We start from the raw sequence: 19,096 nt of genomic DNA, 5'->3' as shown, positions 1-19,096 counted from the left end.
AGTCTCCCTCTCACAATGCATTGGATAAATTTCCAAAGCATTCTGAGTCATTCTCCACTACAGAATGACTAGATTTGGGTCAAAGTTCAGCTGTTTTAAACAAGCCCATATCATGATGCTGCCGCCGCTGTGCTTCACAGGTGGTGAGAGGTTAGCAGTAAAACCCAAACATCTCCACACTGGTCCAGTCAAAGTAAACCACAGTACAAACATTTTTCTGATCATAAACTTAAACCTATTGAAGTTTGGTCAGCAATAAAACAGACATTTCTGTTATGTCCCATTACACAAAATAAATTAATAGATTCTTATTACTTTTGTACAGTTTCAATGGTGCACAACCACAGCAACAAGGTGTTGTTTTTACAACTGGGATCAGCTGATTAGTATCTCAAAGGCTCAAATAATAACTGAACTTTGATCAACCATTTTTTAAAGTGATGCATAAATAAACATGACATTGTGTGGTTTATGTTTGGTAATGACTAATATTTCACCAAAAAATCTGCTCAGCAAATGATTTAAATTCTTCTTGAGGGAAGACAGAATTATTTTGAAACATTTTTTTTGTTTGTTTCATGCAGGCAGCAGTAAAACAATTTGATGTGAAGCAGTAAAACCTCGCTACCTTCTTGGCCTCCCACAGCTGCTTGGGGAGAGGTTTCCCAACGCCCATCAGATTCTCCTCGTTCGGCAAAGCAGGGAAGGAAAAAACTGCAGAGAGAAACACACAAATCAACAACAACAAAAAAAATATCTCAATTATATTAGAAAGGGAGTAAAAAATGTGAACCCACCGTCTCCACTGCCGTCTACGTCGGCTTCGTTGACACTAGCTGCATGCCAGCCTCCATGAACAACAGCAGGAAAGACATAAAGAAAACCAGAGCAGAGCAGAGGAAGATTAGAGGATGCTTAATTAGAACCACCAGCTGTAACGAATGCCACCATGTCTGGCTCAGCAGTCAGCGTGCTGACAGGATGCTAACATGCTAACTGTTACTGAGCAGCTGGCACGCCGTTATTAATCAAAGATGAGGAATGTTGGTTTGGACATCAAAGAAAGATGAAAACATAGAGAAACTCTGTTTTTCTGCTACAAAGAGAACATTCTTCCTCTTTACTGCAGGTTAATGTTGGTTTAGCTTTTCATTTGGTTGATTCGGATGAATATTTCCTGCTCACCACTTCGTTAGGAAATAAATCATATTTTCCTCCTTGGATCCTCTAACCACTCGTTCCTTCTTCCTCCAACACTGCAAAAACACAAAATCTTACCTGATATGTTTGCTCTAGTTTTTTGGTGCAAATGAACTTGAAAAAAAAACAAACTTAAAAGTTAGTTTTAAGCTTTTCAGCAAGATATAGGAGTTTGTTGTAAGTCAATAATTTCTTAAGGATGCTTAAGGATGTTATAACAGTATTTTTGCCATATCTATTAAAACTGTCACCATGTCAATCAAACTCCGGTATGCGCTGCTCAATGTGCAAATGGTGGAAAAACAAGTTATTACAGGAAAACCATTTATCCTCAGTTATCAGTGGCTATACTAACTATCTTTAGCATTGTTAGCAGACCATGTTGTGGTGAATCAGCTGTAGTGTAGCAAAGAGTAAGTGGGAGGGCATGAGCATGAGAGTGATTGAAAGCACTAAGACCCGCCTCTGATTGGTTGTTTTTGAATGAGGGGTGTATTTCTACACTTTGTACTGGGAACATTGGGAGAAAGGAGAATATGTTGATTATTTGTCTTATGTTACACTGTCACAACATAGTGATCATTTTAACAAGTATGTTAACAAAACTGCAGCTTTAATATTGATGAAAACACTCGTTCAACTGGTGGACTGTAACACCAGCTAAAGACATTTTTTATAAGTGAAATAGTACGCCAGTGGATTTTTTCATCAATTTTAAAGGAGTTGTTGATTTAAACTCCTTTATCTCGTTGAAAAGTTTCTCAAAAGTTAGTTTGGTCTTATTTAGTTATTACTACCAAGATATTTGCACAAGATCTAAACAGATATACTTGGTAACATTTGGCGTTTTTTGCAGTACATGAAATCAGTCTTTCATTTCAGACACTTCCCTTTCTGCCTCTGCTGCAGACGGGACAATGAGGCAATACAACACTGGCACCATTAAATTCCTCAGTCCCTCTTCCAACGTGTTTATTCACTGTTGCTCACACTCGCAACTCAGACGGAAGCAAGACAACTGGGATGGAAAATGGCTGGCTTGTGTCCTTGGCAGAAGGGAACTCAATAGGGAGGTAGTAAATGCTAAAACACGGTCTGCACCAAACCAAAAGCCTGACAGCTGCAGGGTTGAACGTTAGATCTCCGCTCATTTCCCAGAGGCAGGAAAATCAGAGTGTAGCAGATGTGTTTCCGCCCGCGGGGCAGTGTGTGTGAGTCAGTGCCGTAATTTCTAGTTAGCTGCTTCTTTAATCAGCCGGGGCTTAACGCCACTCCAAACCGGCTAGAACCCTGAGAGGTGTCAATGAGGCCCCGGGGCGTCACAGCTCGCCACGCTCACGCGTCAGCCCGTGAGGAAGCGCCGCTCGCTCTCCAACAAGAGCTGCCTTTGTATCTCACAGAGTGGTATTAAGGCTTCATTCACACCAGCCCTGTTCAGTCCGCTTTAACCCAACTCCAGTCCGTTTGCCTGGAAAGTCCGGTTTGTTTGGGAAGGTATGAATGCAAACCCTAATGCGAACTCTGTTCCGCCTACAAATCTCGGTCTCGGTTGAAGTGAGCTCTGGTGCAGACTAGAGACCATTCCAAAACTACAGAGCAAGGCATTCTGGGTAAATACAACCAAAACAAACACACTCGCACTAGCAGTAAAGTGGCTCGTGTTTTTTTTTTAAACCAAAAGCTAAAGAGAGGATTGGCAACCTGACCAGGGTGACCCCGCAAGGGAGGGAGGGAGGGATGGATAGAGAGAAATCGTCCAATCGCCAAAATCTTTACTTTACTTTGAAAGTTTATTTCTTGAGAAACTTCTGACTTTTGTCTCCACAACCTTTCTAGGAATCTTGTCATTTTGTTTGATCCAAAACGTATTTAGTGTCTGAAATCCTGAACTTCTGAACTCAACCTGTTTGAAACGGTATGGTGCAGATCTGAACCGAGAAACAAATTACAAATGTGAATTTGTGTAATGTAGTGATCTGATGCCGGCTGTAATCTTCAGAGCAAACTGTACATCTCCAGATTTCTTCCTGATCTCATTTCTTTGTACTTCATAGGAAAAACATGACCATCAAAATGTACCAATACACTTTTAGCGTTTCTAGTTTTCTAATCAGGAAGGTTTTTTTCAGGAATATCCTTTGGATGACAAACAAAATCAGAAATACTTTATTATTCACCACAGGAAGATTTTCAACATTGCAAACCAGGAACCTTATTAGAAGTAAAGAAAAAATAAATTTGAAGATTTAAAAAGAAAGAATGAGAGGATATTGAAAGAGTTCAGTCAGAGATTGTGGTTATAAAGTTTCACTTCGACAGGCAGGAATGCGTCGGTGTTTTACTTTGTGAGTTTTTGCTGAAGCAGTTCAGAAAACGATGGCGAGGATGTGAAGAAGAGTCCAATAATGTTTGTGCTACTCTGAAAATACTACAAAAAGAAATCTGGTATTATTCTCCTTTTAACAAAAAACAGTTAAATAATCACATTAGGCCAGTAGGTGGCGGTAAAGTCACCATTAATGATTAAAGAGATGAAAACTTCTAAGTAAGATCATTAATTTGTTTTTCTTTGTTAGTAAAACCAAAGCAGCGTGTTTCATTTTTGATTTCATCGACTGTTTGAACACTGACAGACCGGTACTTCCACCTGGGTCTAAGGTCATCCATTGACACACCATCCTGTGATTCATCTCTCTGTACAGGTTCGATTCAGACCGAGTGTCAGAAGCTCATTCTTAAGGTAACATCCTGTTTGAACGTGCTGAAATAAAGGAGGATTATCCGGGAAGCGAGAGAGAAAATGTCAGAAAACGAAAAGGGTTGAAAATTTCTGGGTTTGTCCAAAAGCAGAAACTGGGATTTTTAGATTTTTAGGTTTGGAGATGTGCGGACCAGCAGAGAGAGAAGCTGCCTGGATGGACTGTGTTCTCTGTTAATCAGTGACCAGAAGAACAGAAACACAAACACCATAAAGCTGGATGATAACAACCATAGGAGCTGCCTTGCAAGCCCAACTCCACTGGAGTTGATTTTAGAGATAAGATGTTGAATATGCAACAAAATTTCTCCATAAAATGAGAAATTCCTCTCAGATGGTGGTTTCCTGTCCTGGTCGGCGGTTTGCGTGACCCGCCGATAACTTTCCACCTACTCTTTCATGGTGTGATGTCTCATGGTCGTGTACACTCTCTCACACAAAAGACAAAACACACAGAAAGATTGTCTGACAGCAGGAAACACATGCAAGGTCGAGCTTGTTGTGGTTCACTTTCCAGCCTTTCTTCAGATTTATAGATTCCTTTGACAGTTCTGAGGCATTCTGCACATGTGGGTTGAAAATATTTATTATTTTATGTTCCACAAACCCCAAACATCATAATGATGGAGTTTGGTTTGGTAAATAACTGTTTCATTTCTTTTTATGGGACAAACATAGATTAGTGCCTTTCTGTTCAACATTATGATCAGAAATGTATAAAAGTTTTCACAGTTAAGGGTTCATAACTTTCTGTAAATTTGAGTTTCTTTGAAGAAAAACTTTTCATAAAAATTAAATATTTAGTGAGCCATGCGTCTGTAAAGCAGCAGGATTCAGGCTAGCAACAGAGCAGATAGCCTCACTAGATAACTGCTTGATTTCAGTTTGTTGGACTTCAGGATGAAATAAATGTGAAAATAACCAACAATACTCTTTTACTGATTATTTATTGCTAGAAAATGTAGAAAATATTCACATGAAAATGCAGCTTTTGAGGTTGAAATACTTTGGCGCATTGGTAATTAACGCTTTAGAGCCTGAACACAACTCTGACTAAAATTCAAATGTTTGGTAGAAGATTCTAAAAGCATTACTGATTCATTCAAATAAACATTTTACTGATGTATTTTTGTCAAAGGACGATTAATTTTAGACTTTGTGAACAAATATGTTTAAGGACGATGTTTCTAATAGAATGCAGTTTCACTCTGGAAGTTTCTGATAATTCATAATATTTGTTTAGTATCTGAAACTGAGAAGAAAAAAAATTTTATTTTAGGGTTTTTTTTTTTAGCTGTTGGGGCAATTTCTTATTTAGAAACGGTGGAGCATAAAATATCCACACACTGAAATTTTAAACTATATATAAAAAATAAAAGTACAAAAAAGTGAGGTCAAAAGAGTTTCTCACGTAAAAATACAGTCAAATAAAGTGAATAAAAACAACAGAAAGTAGAAAATGAAGGTAGTAAGTGTGTGTTACTCTCACCATTGCGCTGCGGAGGACCTCGGCCCATCTGCTGGTTCATGCCGAAGGGGTCCTGAGGGTTTGGGTTCATAGCGCTCGTATGCAGAGCAGAGTCCGAGTTGGTTCTGAGTAGGAGGAAGAGGAGAGTTATGCCAAGTGTTCCAGCACCTTGGACAGAGGCAGGAGGGTTTGTAAAGGCCGTAAGGGTCAGTGATTCACTCCGCTTCCTCTCTGCCTCCACGCAGGCGGCTTTTCTCTGCAGGCTCACGCTGACCTTACACTTACACCCTCACAGGATCGCACTAACCGAGCAGCACGCTGTGAGCAAAACACAAACTGCCTCTCCGACCAAACACTCACCCCGAAAGCAAGAAATGGCTGATAAATATATAGTTACCGATGCACTGTAACTACTGTCATTTAGTGCAGCTTGGAAAGTTAATGAAAATGAGTTTTTTTCACAATATAATTTTGTTTGAACCTTAATCCAGACACAGGTAATAAGTGATAAAATAACCAACGGTTGAGAACTTTTTTGTACAAAATAAAGAAATTGTTGACATTTTGCTCGTTTAGAAAGCAGAGAGATGGTTCAAACTTTACAACCAGCAGATTAACTGGTAACAACTAAACCTGTTGTCATAAAAATAAATGGTTGGATAAATGATAATATTGTTGTTCTATTTGATCAATGGACTGGAAGATATTTTAAATATCCAAAATAAAACAACCAAGAACAATAAATAAAATGGAAATAAAAGCCACACACAATTGAAAGTGTAAATAAAATGGATTATGATGTGAACAGAATCGCTTTTCAAAAAAATCATAGAAATTATGAATTCAATTTTAATTTATTGTTAAAGTGAACGGATGGATGGATGGAGGGAGAAAGGGATGGATGGATGGATGGATGGATGGATGGATGGATGGATGGATGGATGGATGGATGGATGGATGGTCAGGAGTCAGAAGAAGATTTGCAGCCAATCTTCAGGCTAGATTTATTTAAAAACAAATGTGACTCATTTCTTTGACAGAATTTGCTTTTTCTTCTTCTTCAGATTATTTTTAAAGTTTAACTGAAACATAGCGACATGCGTTAAGCGGATCCCTCCAAACTTCTAATAATCCCTGAAATTCATGCACACATTTTAGACCTTTGCTGTTGTTTTTTTTTTCAAATGATCTTTTTTTTTCTCACCAACATTTCACTTGCATGTGGACAAGCCGTACAGAGGCATCAAACTCTGCGCTTCACAAAGAGTCTCAATGTTTGTGTGGACCGGGCCAATATGCATTATTTTCCAGATACGCTGAAGTAGGTCAGACAAGATGAAGCTAAAATCTTTACCTATGTACTTGTGTCTGGTAAAGGTTCAAACATGTGGACACATCAATAGATTTTAATTTTTGATGCATTTTGTTGAGATGAAGGAAATTATTTCTGAGTCGTATTTTTGCATTCAAGTAGTATTAATAATCAGAAAGCTGCATGTGTTGCTCCTCTCAAACATGCAACCTCTTTCTCTAATGTCGTTTTAATCACTAATCTAAAAGGTTTTCTAATTACACCCATCTACTACAAACAGGTGGGTTTTATTTTATCACCTCATTAAATTTTTGCAGTAAACTAAGAAAAAAGTTTAAAAATCAAAAGAAATTAAAAAGTTTTGAATTATTCACAAATATATTCCAATTTACATCTGAAGCTCTTTTTTATCTGCAGTTTGGTGGAAATGTTTACACTTTTGCATAAAAAGCAGTTACATTTTTAGTGAGTGACACTATAACAAAAACATCACATAAAATTGACAAAAATAAGATTTAAAAAATAATTTATGTTTCCTTCACAAACTGAATACATAATAGCTTCTATTCTTAAAACAAAGCCAAACACAATGAATGCAACTGAATTAAGAAGTTGAATTGCTGAAGGGAAGAAAATATTAAGTAGGAGCCATTTTGTTAAGCCGCATGGGCCAAGAGTCCAAACGCTTGGTTAGTAAGAGAAAAATTATTATTGTTTCAGGAAGAACAGATTAAAAAGATGAGTGAAATTCTGCAAAGAGGAAAAATAAATCCATCCACTTCACTCAGACTGGATGTTTACATTAGTTCACCAAAGAGGAAAAGAGAGGATTACTGAGATGATAAAAATCAGACAGAGATTTACAAGAGAGACAAACCAAGAACATTACAGAAACAGGAGAACTGTTGGTCTCTGCGAGCGAGGGACAAAGCGATAAAGATAAACTGAGGAAAGGAGAGAGATTGGAGGAGGGACGGAGGGGGTCAAGGATCACCTGTTGAGCTGTGATATTAATCTAAACCCCGGCCGTTTTTCCTCAGTCCATGGCTGCTGTTCCCTTCGAAGACAGAGGAAAACCAGGACAGACACGATTACTGGCTGAAAGAGGAGAGCACTGCCAGGAATTAGGACATGTTGGTGTTTGGACAGAAAGCTGACAGAAGAAAAACCCTGGAAAACACTCAACACAACCGTTTCATTTCAGGGGGAAAACAAGACAATTCACAGGAGAGTTACGAGTGATGAAAAACCGTCATGGAGGCTAAATGAGAGCCTGGGCTTCATTTTGTAGCTGGACGGCCAAACACACAAAGCTCCGAAATATCAAATCAAACCAACCTGATGAGGTCAGTGCGGTGAAAACCGGAGGCAGAGCAGGAGCTCCAGAAAATACTTCAAGGAAAAGGAGGTCATGACCTTTATTGAGGCTAAAAGCTCATTGTTTTTTCTTTTTGTTTTAACCAATGAATCCCTATTTTTACCCATGAATAAACCTTTTTGTATCCTTCAACTATTGCTTGTTAGTTCATTACATAATTTATGGAGATAAACAGTTGTGAAAAAATGCTACAACCTCATGAATAATTTAAAACTTCCTGCATCGGAAAATATTTTTATTTATTTTGGCTGTTTTTGTAGTTCAGCCAGCAACCCAGAGCAAATGTTTTGATCGGCTGTCATTCTCCAACAACCAGCCTGCAGATCTTGATGAAGGGATTTATTTACTGTTGCATGTTGTTTTCTTGTGGAAGAAAACTATTTTTTGTGCAGTGAAAGTGGAAACAAAACTGGCACAAAACAGGCACTGGTCCCAGTTTGGATCAGAACCCAAACATTCCTGATAAGGAACTGAAACACCAATTATTAATAATTATTATTATGAATTATTTTACATTATATTCAGAATTTCACTTTCTGAGCCATTTGAAGTTTGATTTGTCAGTTTCATTTTATTTATGATTTATTTTACATTGGCTGTTGTTCTCCTAATTGCACTGACTGAACAAGTTTAAAGCCATTGCCATATTTAAATGTGCTGTAATAGTGCAGAATTGTCAAATTAATTTGCAATTCAGTTTATATATGTTTTTAAAAAAGCCAGGGTGCAACAATTGTAGTTTCCTGTCCAATTTCTGACTACAGATTTAAAATTTAAAAAATGACAAAAGTCAGTTCACCCTGAGGTTTAAGTCAATTTTCCAGTGTTTTTCTGTATCAGATGATGCTAAACCTCAGATTATCTGTATGGGGGTGAACAATGTGGATCAGTGCATCCCTACATATCACCAATATTAATGTTGATATTGGCTCAAAATGTTTAAACCCTACTTCACATTCAGTGCCAGCCACTTTGCTGCATCTCGATCTGTAGCTGCTACTTGTTTCCCACTGAAAGCTTATCTGTGGCTGTTAAGCCAAGTGTTGACTGATGCACTTGAAGCGAGAAGTTTTTTTAAAGAAGAGTCTTTACAATCACTGTCACTATGACAACGATTGGCTTGCTGTGAGTAAACCTGCAGAGGTCTGGAGGTCGGGGATCCCTCGCTGCGAAGAGGACGCCTCTCCCAGCGTCTGCTGGGGGTTTTGCTCGCTGACATTTGCTGAGCAGTTGAAAAACAAAGCAGGCAAAATACAAAACCCTCTGTGTGTGTCAAATTACCTGGCTAAAGGATGGTCATCACTGTGGGCAGCACACTCCATGCTTATATTTAGATATATGACGCAGGTTAAGGAATGCAGAGTAGACGTGACACTCCCAGCTTGACAACAAATCACACAAAGGAGTCGTCTTGATGTCACGTCAAACACTTTCTATATGGTAAACCAGGGGCCACACCGAGATCCGGAATCCCCTCAAAGGGCCAGTAGTGGCAAAGTTTATCGATGAAACCAAATAAACAGGAATATTTGCATTCAATTAGTAATTCTTAAAGTTAAATGATATTTAACTTTTTTCACATTAGTGTGATTTGGCAGAATACAGATAAAAACTGACTTGATTTCATTGATAAAATAATAGTTAGGCACACAACTGTTGAAAGCTATTCATGTGAACTATTTTTTTCCCATTTTCTTCCATTAAGCCCAAAATAATAAGCAAACAAGGAAGAAACATTTCAAGTTTTGGATCTACGGTCCAATTCATACAAAGAAATCAGATTATGTTATTTCTTTAATTGAAAGAGGTCATGCTAATTGTTGAGTAGGTAAAAAAAAAGTGAAAACATTGAGCTAGCTTTAGTTCTTAAAACTAAAATTATGTGACAAAAAGTTTGGACAAAACTACTCTGAAGTTTGCAGGCCACATAAAAAGTATTGGGGTCCGGATTTGGCCCCTGGGCCTTGTGTTTGACACACTGTTTTTTTTTTTTGTTTGTTTTAAATGAATGAAGACACATGGAGTTCCAGATTTGAAAGGTTCAGACTTCTTTCTTGGCTTTTGCCTAAAAACAATTTGTTCACAAATGAGATAAAGCAGCAGCTAAAAACTGCAGCACAGCGTCTCCCCAAGAGGCCGTGTTGGAAAAGTTTCAGACGGCTCTGCTGGAAGGCCGCTCTGTTTCTGGATTCTCCAGGGAACCAGTGATTTCATCCCCAGAGAGGCTGGTGCACCAGCAGCAGGCCAAAGATGGGTGAGCGGACCAGGAGAGGGCGTGGGACCGGGCCCGGCCGCTGACCCTGAAGCAGATGCATAACTCTGTTCAGGTCTGAAGTCTCAAGACTCCCGTTAGAGCTTTAAACCCCCAAATGGACCCGATCCTCCATGTTCTGGCTAAAAATAAAGACATGTTCAGAAACTCCAGAGAGGAGAGAAAATGTGCCGAGCAGAGTGCTGGTCGCCGCGCGGATAAAGGCTGCGTTCCCCTGCTTTTCTCACCATCTCTGCGTACCGACCTGCTGCTTTTCGGCCTTCGTGGAACAGACCCTAGAAAGCTCCAGGACTTCATCTTAAAGGGACAGTTCAGTTTCCTCAAGTAGGACACTGTTAGCAAAATCTGTTTGTTGTCATAGTGAGGCTGATTGTAAAGACTTTTCTTAAAAAAAGCTTCCTGAAACTCCCACTTCAAGTGCATCAGTCCTCAGACACAGTTGGGCTTTCAGTGGGAAACAAACAGCAGCTACACATCAAGATGTAACAAAGTAACTGAAGCTGAAAGATTTCTTCAAACCAGTTCCAATTTTTAGATTTTTTTCTGACAAGGAGTTTACAAATGCAAGAAAATATTTTCAAAAAGTGGCTTTTATTTCAATCATCCTTTCTGTAAGCTGCACAACAGAGCATCAGAGCCACAATACAGTTTTGTTTAATTGCCAGAGAATAATTGTAATATTAGCAGAGGAAAGACGCAGTTTACCAGAAAACCGAGAAAAAGTTGTTTTAATGAGAAAAAAGTTTCTATAGTTATCAAATTAAACATGACTGTCGTTTTCCTCAAAATAGATTCAGTTGTTTCAAAGTCCTGCTACTGATAATGATTTGATACTGATGTGTTAAAAGTATTTCCTTATCTCTAAAAGCGACACTTCACAAGATGCTCAACACTCCTCAGTTTAATTTTTTACTTTTTGTGTAAATGTTTCGATTCTAATATTACGACTGTATTCTTGTAATAAAAATGGAAAACACAAAATCAGCCTGACGCTAATATTCAGTCTTAGAGTTCACCTGAATTCAAAGTCCAAATAAATAGAAGCTGTAAAACACGCTTGTCAAACAAGATGGCCGCCCTCTGCGCACTGATGTCACTCTGAACTATGGATTTTTTTTTACAATGAACCTGTAAAAAAAAAAAATCCAGATATTCTGAAAATTTCATCTTCAAAAACCAAAAATTCGATGAATCAATAAAACTGATTGATCGCCCAGTCCTAATATGAGAAATCTGTGGGTTTTCCTTTGTAGGTAAAATAATGACTTCTGAACCAATCTCATTAGAGCCCACTTCAAAAACAACTGAACTAACAACATAAATTGGAGCTCTTTAACAGACGTATCAATAAGTGGGGGAGGGGCGGTTGTATAATGTATTATCCTGCCACAGTTTGTAGATTTTCAAGGCTCTTTGATTGTTTGTTTTGCAACCCAGGCTTGTTAACCAGAGCTCAGCGGGGAGCATTTAATCACCTGACTCGTTTTCTTTCACTGTTGGCTCCTGATTGCATCACCTTTACTTTTCCAACTCAGACGTTTTCCTGATGAAACACTGATCAACAAGGCTCTACATATCTGTGTCAGCCTTCCTAAAGCACACACACCACATGTCTTCTGCTTCCCGGTGCGACTGGCACTGCAGATGTTTGCAGCAGTGAAAGAGTTAAAGCTGCTCTGAGGCTCTCGTCCACAGCTGACTAACGATAATGAAGCACAGATGTAGCTGGAGTTGTAAACACTTACCGCCCCTCTCTTTCCCAGGAGATGGACAAGCGGGGAATCTGCCCTCACAGCCAAAACACTTCACATGGACAATGTTTGGATATGAAGGGCTTTTTGTACTCTCAACATACTCTTGTATTACTCCCAGTGATGGAGGCTTTTTGCTCTGATGATAATTACCGTAGTAAACACAAACAGAGTCTTTGTTTCCTCTACAACGCTGAGCCGCATCTTCATTCTGATACAAAACATGAATATGGAGAAATAAAAAACATCTGATTTCAGGCTGAGATCCAAAGATCCGATACTAATATTTGTATTGGTTCCCACAAGTCTGAACCAGAAGTGATTTATGCATCTAGGTAGGCAAACGAAATGCATAGTCCCCCCCATATGTTGACACTCTTAACTAATGTGTGAGAAAATAATACAGAAACAAAATGGCTGCTGTCAGGATCGACCCGTATGAGATGGAGAACGAAAACATGTCAGACAACGTGGACAAGCTGCCTCTGGTCTCATACTACAACACACTTCGCTACTTAGTGAACATGAAGAGTGCGCACACCAAGGAGGAGCTTCGGTCCTGAAATTCATGGATGCACACATTCAACGTTTCAACAGCTTCGTAAAGGACGTACGAACAAGATGGACTACAAGGTCCTGGTGATTGGCAGAGTCATGCAGCAACACACACACAGGCTACATGTTCATCTTCAGGTATCTGTAAAATGTAGATTGGCGCATTCCTGGTTTTCACGCTGATAGTTACATTTTTTTGCAGGGGACTTTTAACAGTAGAGTTCCTAAAATCTGGTTGCTCTTCAAGCTCTGAAAACTATCTTGCATGTTTGGACTGGGCCAGTTGAAGTGCCACTGAGGCCCTCCTGTGTGTCCCTGTGTTTTCGCAGGCGATGTGGGCCAAACTCCACAGCTACAGAGGAAGTTTCTCCCTGAAGCATGCTGTGACAGCAATCTGCTGCAGGTTGGAGCAGGAGACTCAATATGGCCTGCAGCAACATGACAGTAATGCATGTTTGGAAGAGACGGAAAAGATACAATAATAATACTTCAAAAGAAATATGGCAGTTATGAGTCAAACAATATTTAGCACTTCTGAATGAATGAGTCTCATGCACTGAGGTCAGCTTCTGAACATTAATTTTGCAAATTTACAGGCAATATACTTATTTTGTTTTTATTTACTTGTTTTTTGTGTGTTGAAGCAAGAATATAAAACTTTTTTTTTAGGAATATGTATATATAAAGGGTGAAACAGCAGATATAGGCAAAAAAAAGCAAGTATTCTATCAGGCCTGTTCTATTTTTGGCTGATGTAAACAATCAGAGTTGCTTTCAGATTAGTGGGAATATTTCCACTAATCTGTTAGTTAGCAGAGCTATTTTTTTATTAGCACTTTAGGTAATGATGAAAACTTTTAGTGCACTTAACATCCCCTAAATTAATTTTTCCAGATAAATTCAAATGTGCTAATTTATTTTAATAAATAAAATCAATTATTTTATTTATTCATAAATTAGCATTAGCATTAGCTTCCACTAAATCCCATATTGGTTTAGTGCGTTATCAAAACTAAGGTTTATGATTAGTGCCTTAAAATCAGTCCAGTAACTTTTTAGTTAGGGATGACTGCAACAGTTATGAATGAAAATAAATAAATCTTGAAGCAACGACAGCTGAGTATCCTGAATGTGTTCTATGAAAACAGATATTTATCTGCATTTTCCATCGAATGTTTACAGAAACATTTAGACGCACATTTAATTGATTATCGATGTGAACATAATCAACCAATTATTGTACATTAATAAAGTTATTTTAATTATTTTGCTCATTCTAGAAGTGCCATTTTGTAAATATATTTCATTACTTAAAGTCTAAAACTTTTTGAGAATAATTAATTGTTAAGGTGAGTATAAGGTCTTCTGGTCTTCAACCCGACCAAATGGTTCATAAAATGATTCCTTAGTGTAGATTCGTAAATCTATTTATAGATAAAGGTATTTTTATCTTAAATGCAAATTGTTCATATTTCTTTACAGTTTTGGGTTAAATCTTGCTCTAAATATGTTATTTTTAATCACCAAATGGCCTTTTTTAAAGTCCAGTTAACGATTAATCGATTACTAAATTAGTTTTCATAAACTGATTAATCGTTCCAGCATACTTCATTTTCCTTTGTATTCATGAGTAAAGTTGTTTTAAGTGAAAAGTCCGCTTCCAGTGCTTGGTGCCACATGTCTGTCGGAGAATCCCACCCAGCCTGAGCGCGCTGACGTCGGGTTGCTCCGTAAAGACATTTGTCAGCCAACCTGTTCTGCGTCGTCAACAATGAGAGGGTGTAGGCCTCGTTCGCTTCCACAGCACAAGCTGCTACAGCGCGCTCAGCGCCGATCTTGGCCAGCGTCCGGTTCGTGGAAGAAGACGAGGCAGGGTGATTGGCAGCTGGCCAAGGCAGCATACTAAACACAAAGCAAGAGAGCGAGCGGGGAGGAGCCTGGCATGGCTTTTTATCTCAGCCCCATAATTCACTCCCTTATAAACACTGAGAGAAAGCTGCCGACCAATACGCTGCTGCTCTGTGTGGGCACAACCAGCGCTGGTTGGAGAAAAGAAAACCTTGTGTCTCACACTGTGCTGCACGAGTTGGGAGATTTTCAGTGACAGCACAACAAACCCTAACAGTGGAAAATCTGCTGTTGGGCATGACCTTTACAGGAAAAGGCTACCTGTCAAACACTTTCAGCCTCCATGCGGTTCACGCAGCATTCTAACACTTCAAACATTTGAGCTGAAATCCCAGCAGCTCCACCCTTCAACTCGGAGCTTCCCCTCTCATTCACATCTGTGATCCGGGTTTGATAGGGAAAATTCTGGTGTCGGGATCAGAACAGAGAGGAAAGACGGTGGCGTCCCGGTGAGAGGAAGCAGAATAAACAGATACCATAAGGTTGGTCTCACCTTCTCCAGCTGTTGTCTGGCGGCGGCGACAGGTACACGGCTCCATATGGTGAGCTCTCCATGTAGGGTTATGTCAAGGAAAAGATCAACATAAAAACAGAAGTGATGGCATACAATCATTGTGATTAAACTTTATTGCTACAAAGAGCCTTCATGTGGCACAAATTACTCTGAACAATGAAGTTTCCAAGTTCAACAGCCAATAAAAAAACAACAACATAATTATCTGAATAACAGCTTAAACCCTGAGCAACTTCTCAGTGTGTGTAGTGGAGCAGAACATGTTTCATCTTGCTATCACAGAGCCTGATAGTTGAACTGATTAACGCGGGAAAAACTTTCACCAGACGCAAACATCATAAAAAAAACAATCCAGCAACTCTTCAAAAACCTGTACTTAAAGTTTAATCAGCAGGGAGGAAGATGTTCAAAGCCTGCAGGTCTGTTGTCACTCATCACATGCAACACAAAACATGAGATAAGCCACTCAAGCGCACACAAACACAAAGTGAAGAGGACTAAAACCACTGCTGAGCTTTCTCCAAACACAGACGAGGATAATTCAAGCACCTCTCTAACGTATGACACCTGGGTTTCGCTTTTTTAATAAGTATCTAGCAGAGAGAGCAGTCTGACAAACTGTACCAGGACTCCTTAGAAGATGGATATAATTACAAGAAAATAAGAAGAAATACCACTGCCCAACAGTAGGTGGCGATAACTGAAACACATAAAACACATTAAAATGCAAAGGAAGAACTAAAAGAGTTCAGCAGATCGTTGACAATCTGATATTTACTGAATCTATTCTCAGCTTGATCGTCAGGGTTGACGATTTCAACGTAAAATATCATCTCAAATGCAAATACTGGTGTCAAAAATAAACAGGCAACTTCAGAACAGCAGTTACATAATGAAGCATTATTTTTCACTAAAGATGCGACCAAAATCCTAGCGAGGGACACACTTCGCTAATCACTGAGCTAATTCTTCATTTAGCGCTTTAGATAATGCTAAAAACATTTAGTGCATTCAATTGGGCTGTTTTATAAACTTGTTTAAGTTTTGGTTACTGACAGTTCGGCTAGTAGGACGTTTATATTCACGCTCTTATTTTGAAGTGGGTACAGACTGTTTGAGCAGCAAAATTATGTTTATTCTGTTTATTCTGTAGCCAGAATGCATCGTAAACACTTTAAAATTTACATCAGTCCTGACAGAAACAGCATCGTGGTCAATTAGACAAAGTTAGCAAAACTCAACAACTATACAAAATGAAACCAGAAGTCTTGTCCTAATTCAAGAGTGCTAAGATATTTGTAGAAGAAACTAAATAAAATTACTTTAGACTTTGCGTTTTTGCAGCGTAGTGTTTGACATTAAATCAAAGTAAACAAAGACATAAGGATCAAGAAAAAGAGCAAATAATAAAACAGGTCAGTTCATTAAACTGCCGCTGAGGATTAATTGCTTTTGTGCAGTTTTCCCTGAAGAAAACTGCACAAGGCGGCACAGGATGATTTGATTCGAAACACTCACTACACTCGTAACATCAGCAAGACATCATCATCATCATCATTGTGTTAGGAAACAGACTCCTCATTACGTTCAGCTGTCAGGACAGCATGTTGTATAAAATCAATTAAAATGGTTAGTACTGTTTTGGGTCAAAAACTAAACAGCTGAGTGATTATCTCTGATGCTGTGATGGTGGGAGATTCATACAACCCACACAAGCACACATTAGCTGGCTGCAAACAATTAAAGCGAACAGGAAGAAAACATTAACCGCTCTGCTTTTCACTCCATCCTCACCAGATTACAACTTGCTCGTAAATCTACCACTCTCACTTTATATTAGTCATAACCTGAGCATGGCGTTTCTGCGTCACATTCATTTTAATGACTAACTCCGCTCCCGAGGCAACAATGCACCTCCGTCGTCACAATCCGGAGAGCAACGTAAACACAAACAAACAAACAGCACCGACTGCACGGTTCACCGTGGCAACGGGAAAGACGTATGGAAGGATATCTGCCGGCCGTGCTTGTCGATGGGTCGGCGGTGAGGAGAGTTCATGCGGTTGCGGTCCCTGTGGACCCGCTCCACCAGCCCGTGGTGGCGGGTCCCCCGGACCGAGTCCAGCCCGGAGGGGAAGCCACCCTGTGGAGTAGACAGGAGCAGGAAGCTTACGTCAAACATACAGCAGCAGCAACGTTACCAAAAAAAATTCAGTTATTCACATCTAGCATCCAGATGTTATGATCCGATTTTATTTTTCTGGAAAAGCAGCAGCATTATCCCACATTAAAACCATTTTAATCATCCAACCCTTAATTTGAGCACTATTCAAAATGGGAAAGACAGAATGTCATTCCAGGAAGGCAGAAAGTAGCTGCAAACCAAAATTTGTAGCCTGAGCAATAATTAAAGAGGCAGTATTCTGCAAAATTGACTTTTTTGAGCTTTACATCATACTTTTTTATTGAATGACTACAATCATTTAAAAACTCCAAAGTGTGGTTCTGTTACCACAATAAAAGCTGAATTTAATTTAATGCTCTTTCGACATTTATCCTCGCTACCAATCCGCATGAAGGACTCAATTTCCTGCCGGCTAAAACTCAAAGCGTGACAGTAACACAAGCCGGAGCGTAAAGCCCCTTTTCAGATCGATGAGGGTCCGTCTCCCTCGGATATGGATCTAGATCATTAAAACTCAAGAATTCAACATGTCAGAAACTTTATAATGCACTGAGGAGAAGTTTTATAGGATGTTTTTGTTATCGCCATGGTAAAAATAACCAGCATGAAGCTCCTTTAGCACTCTCACATGGTGCAGTTTGCTTCCTTCATAAAACAAAGATCTGCAGAAGGCAAACAACATCACAGACACATCTTCACAGTGTTAGTTACAGATAAAGTACGTGCGTTTTTTCTGTTTTAGGAGTGCTGCATTAGCCAGAGACGATTTGGTGATTTGAACAATGTTTGATAATTAAAAAAGGGGAATCAAGAAGCCATGTAGGTTTTTGTCTGCTTTGTAATCAGAAGGATAAATGGACTCTGAGTAAGAGGAGCTTTCTCCCCTCTGTGCTGAGATTGATTTCTGGATGGCAGCTCTACTTAAAAAGAGCTATTCTTCCAAATAACAAAGGCACCTTTACCTGGACCTGCAGCCTCCCAGCACTCCTGAGGGAGCTGACACAGAAAGAGAGAAGCTCAGCTTCTGAAAACTGTCAAGGATTAAGGCACTGATGTTTCATTCTCCCCTCTACGTCCATAAATCTAAATTATTCAGAGCTTCTAGAAAAGGTTTATTTGCATTTCTGTGAGTTTAGTTCCCAGTTGAGCTGTTTTTGCTGGAGAATCAGACATTAGGAGAGGCTGCCTGGCAGAACTGGCCTTGAGAAGAGGAGGCAGACCTTGATCTGGCAGTTTGTGATCTAAAGTTAAGCAGATTCTACAGAAAACATCCATGTTTGTGTCTTTTATTTATCTGTTCTATCCACACGGACACTTTTCAACACAATAGCTTTGCTTTGTTTGTTTGAAGGGATGCAAAAGGCTTCAATAAAACAATACAAAACATGGCTGTTCTTTATCTGTTTTTACAAAATATTGTGCTGAAGCTCCTAAAAGTTTCAATAAAGCAGAATGATGTTGATATAAAACAGCTAAAATGTCTTTGAGCTGACTGATCTCCTGCACAATAAGTCAAATCCTTGACAAGCTGAAGGAATTACTCAATGAAACTCGTCCTTGAAAAGATTCATAACATTTTGTTTTGCTCTCCGACCATCAGAGCTGGAGGCGTATTATGAGTTCCCACCTGAAAATCTGCGTTGGTGTTGCCGATCTGATTGACATTGGGGAGAGAGCCACCGTAGTACTGCGCCCGGGACTGGGACAGACGGAGCTGCTGGACCTTCTGGAACTGCACCTGCAGGACGGCGAGACAAACGGGCATCAGAGAGGGAAGAACCGCTGATGTCCCTTG

The 19,096-nt window shown here is 39.3% G+C and overlaps 1 protein-coding gene across 6 annotated transcripts in view; it reads right to left on the bottom strand.

The window, feature by feature from the left end:
- Nucleotides 1-19,096, bottom strand: part of crtc3 (CREB regulated transcription coactivator 3) — a 39,397-nt gene that overhangs the window by 10,740 nt on the left and 9,561 nt on the right. For 2 of the 6 annotated variants that reach the window (XM_055023557.1, XM_055023558.1), the window contains exons 2-8: nucleotides 18,929-19,039; nucleotides 17,131-17,259; nucleotides 15,096-15,157; nucleotides 7,733-7,795; nucleotides 5,448-5,551; nucleotides 798-848; nucleotides 629-714 (exon numbers count right to left, since the gene is read on the bottom strand). In XM_055023557.1, coding sequence (XP_054879532.1) covers nucleotides 629-714; nucleotides 798-848; nucleotides 5,448-5,551; nucleotides 7,733-7,795; nucleotides 15,096-15,157; nucleotides 17,131-17,259; nucleotides 18,929-19,039 — 606 coding nt within the window. The remainder of the gene's footprint in view (nucleotides 1-628; nucleotides 715-797; nucleotides 849-5,447; nucleotides 5,552-7,732; nucleotides 7,796-15,095; nucleotides 15,158-17,130; nucleotides 17,260-18,928; nucleotides 19,040-19,096) is intronic. The other 4 variants (XM_055023559.1, XM_055023560.1, XM_055023562.1 and 1 more) reach the window with 2 other exon arrangements.

The sequence above is a fragment of the Poeciliopsis prolifica genome, unplaced genomic scaffold, assembly GCF_027474105.1.
Source record: "Poeciliopsis prolifica strain line A6 unplaced genomic scaffold, Auburn_PproV2 SCAFFOLD103, whole genome shotgun sequence".
Classification (NCBI taxonomy): Eukaryota; Metazoa; Chordata; class Actinopteri; order Cyprinodontiformes; family Poeciliidae; genus Poeciliopsis; species Poeciliopsis prolifica.
This window is presented reverse-complemented; position numbering and strand designations above follow the sequence as displayed.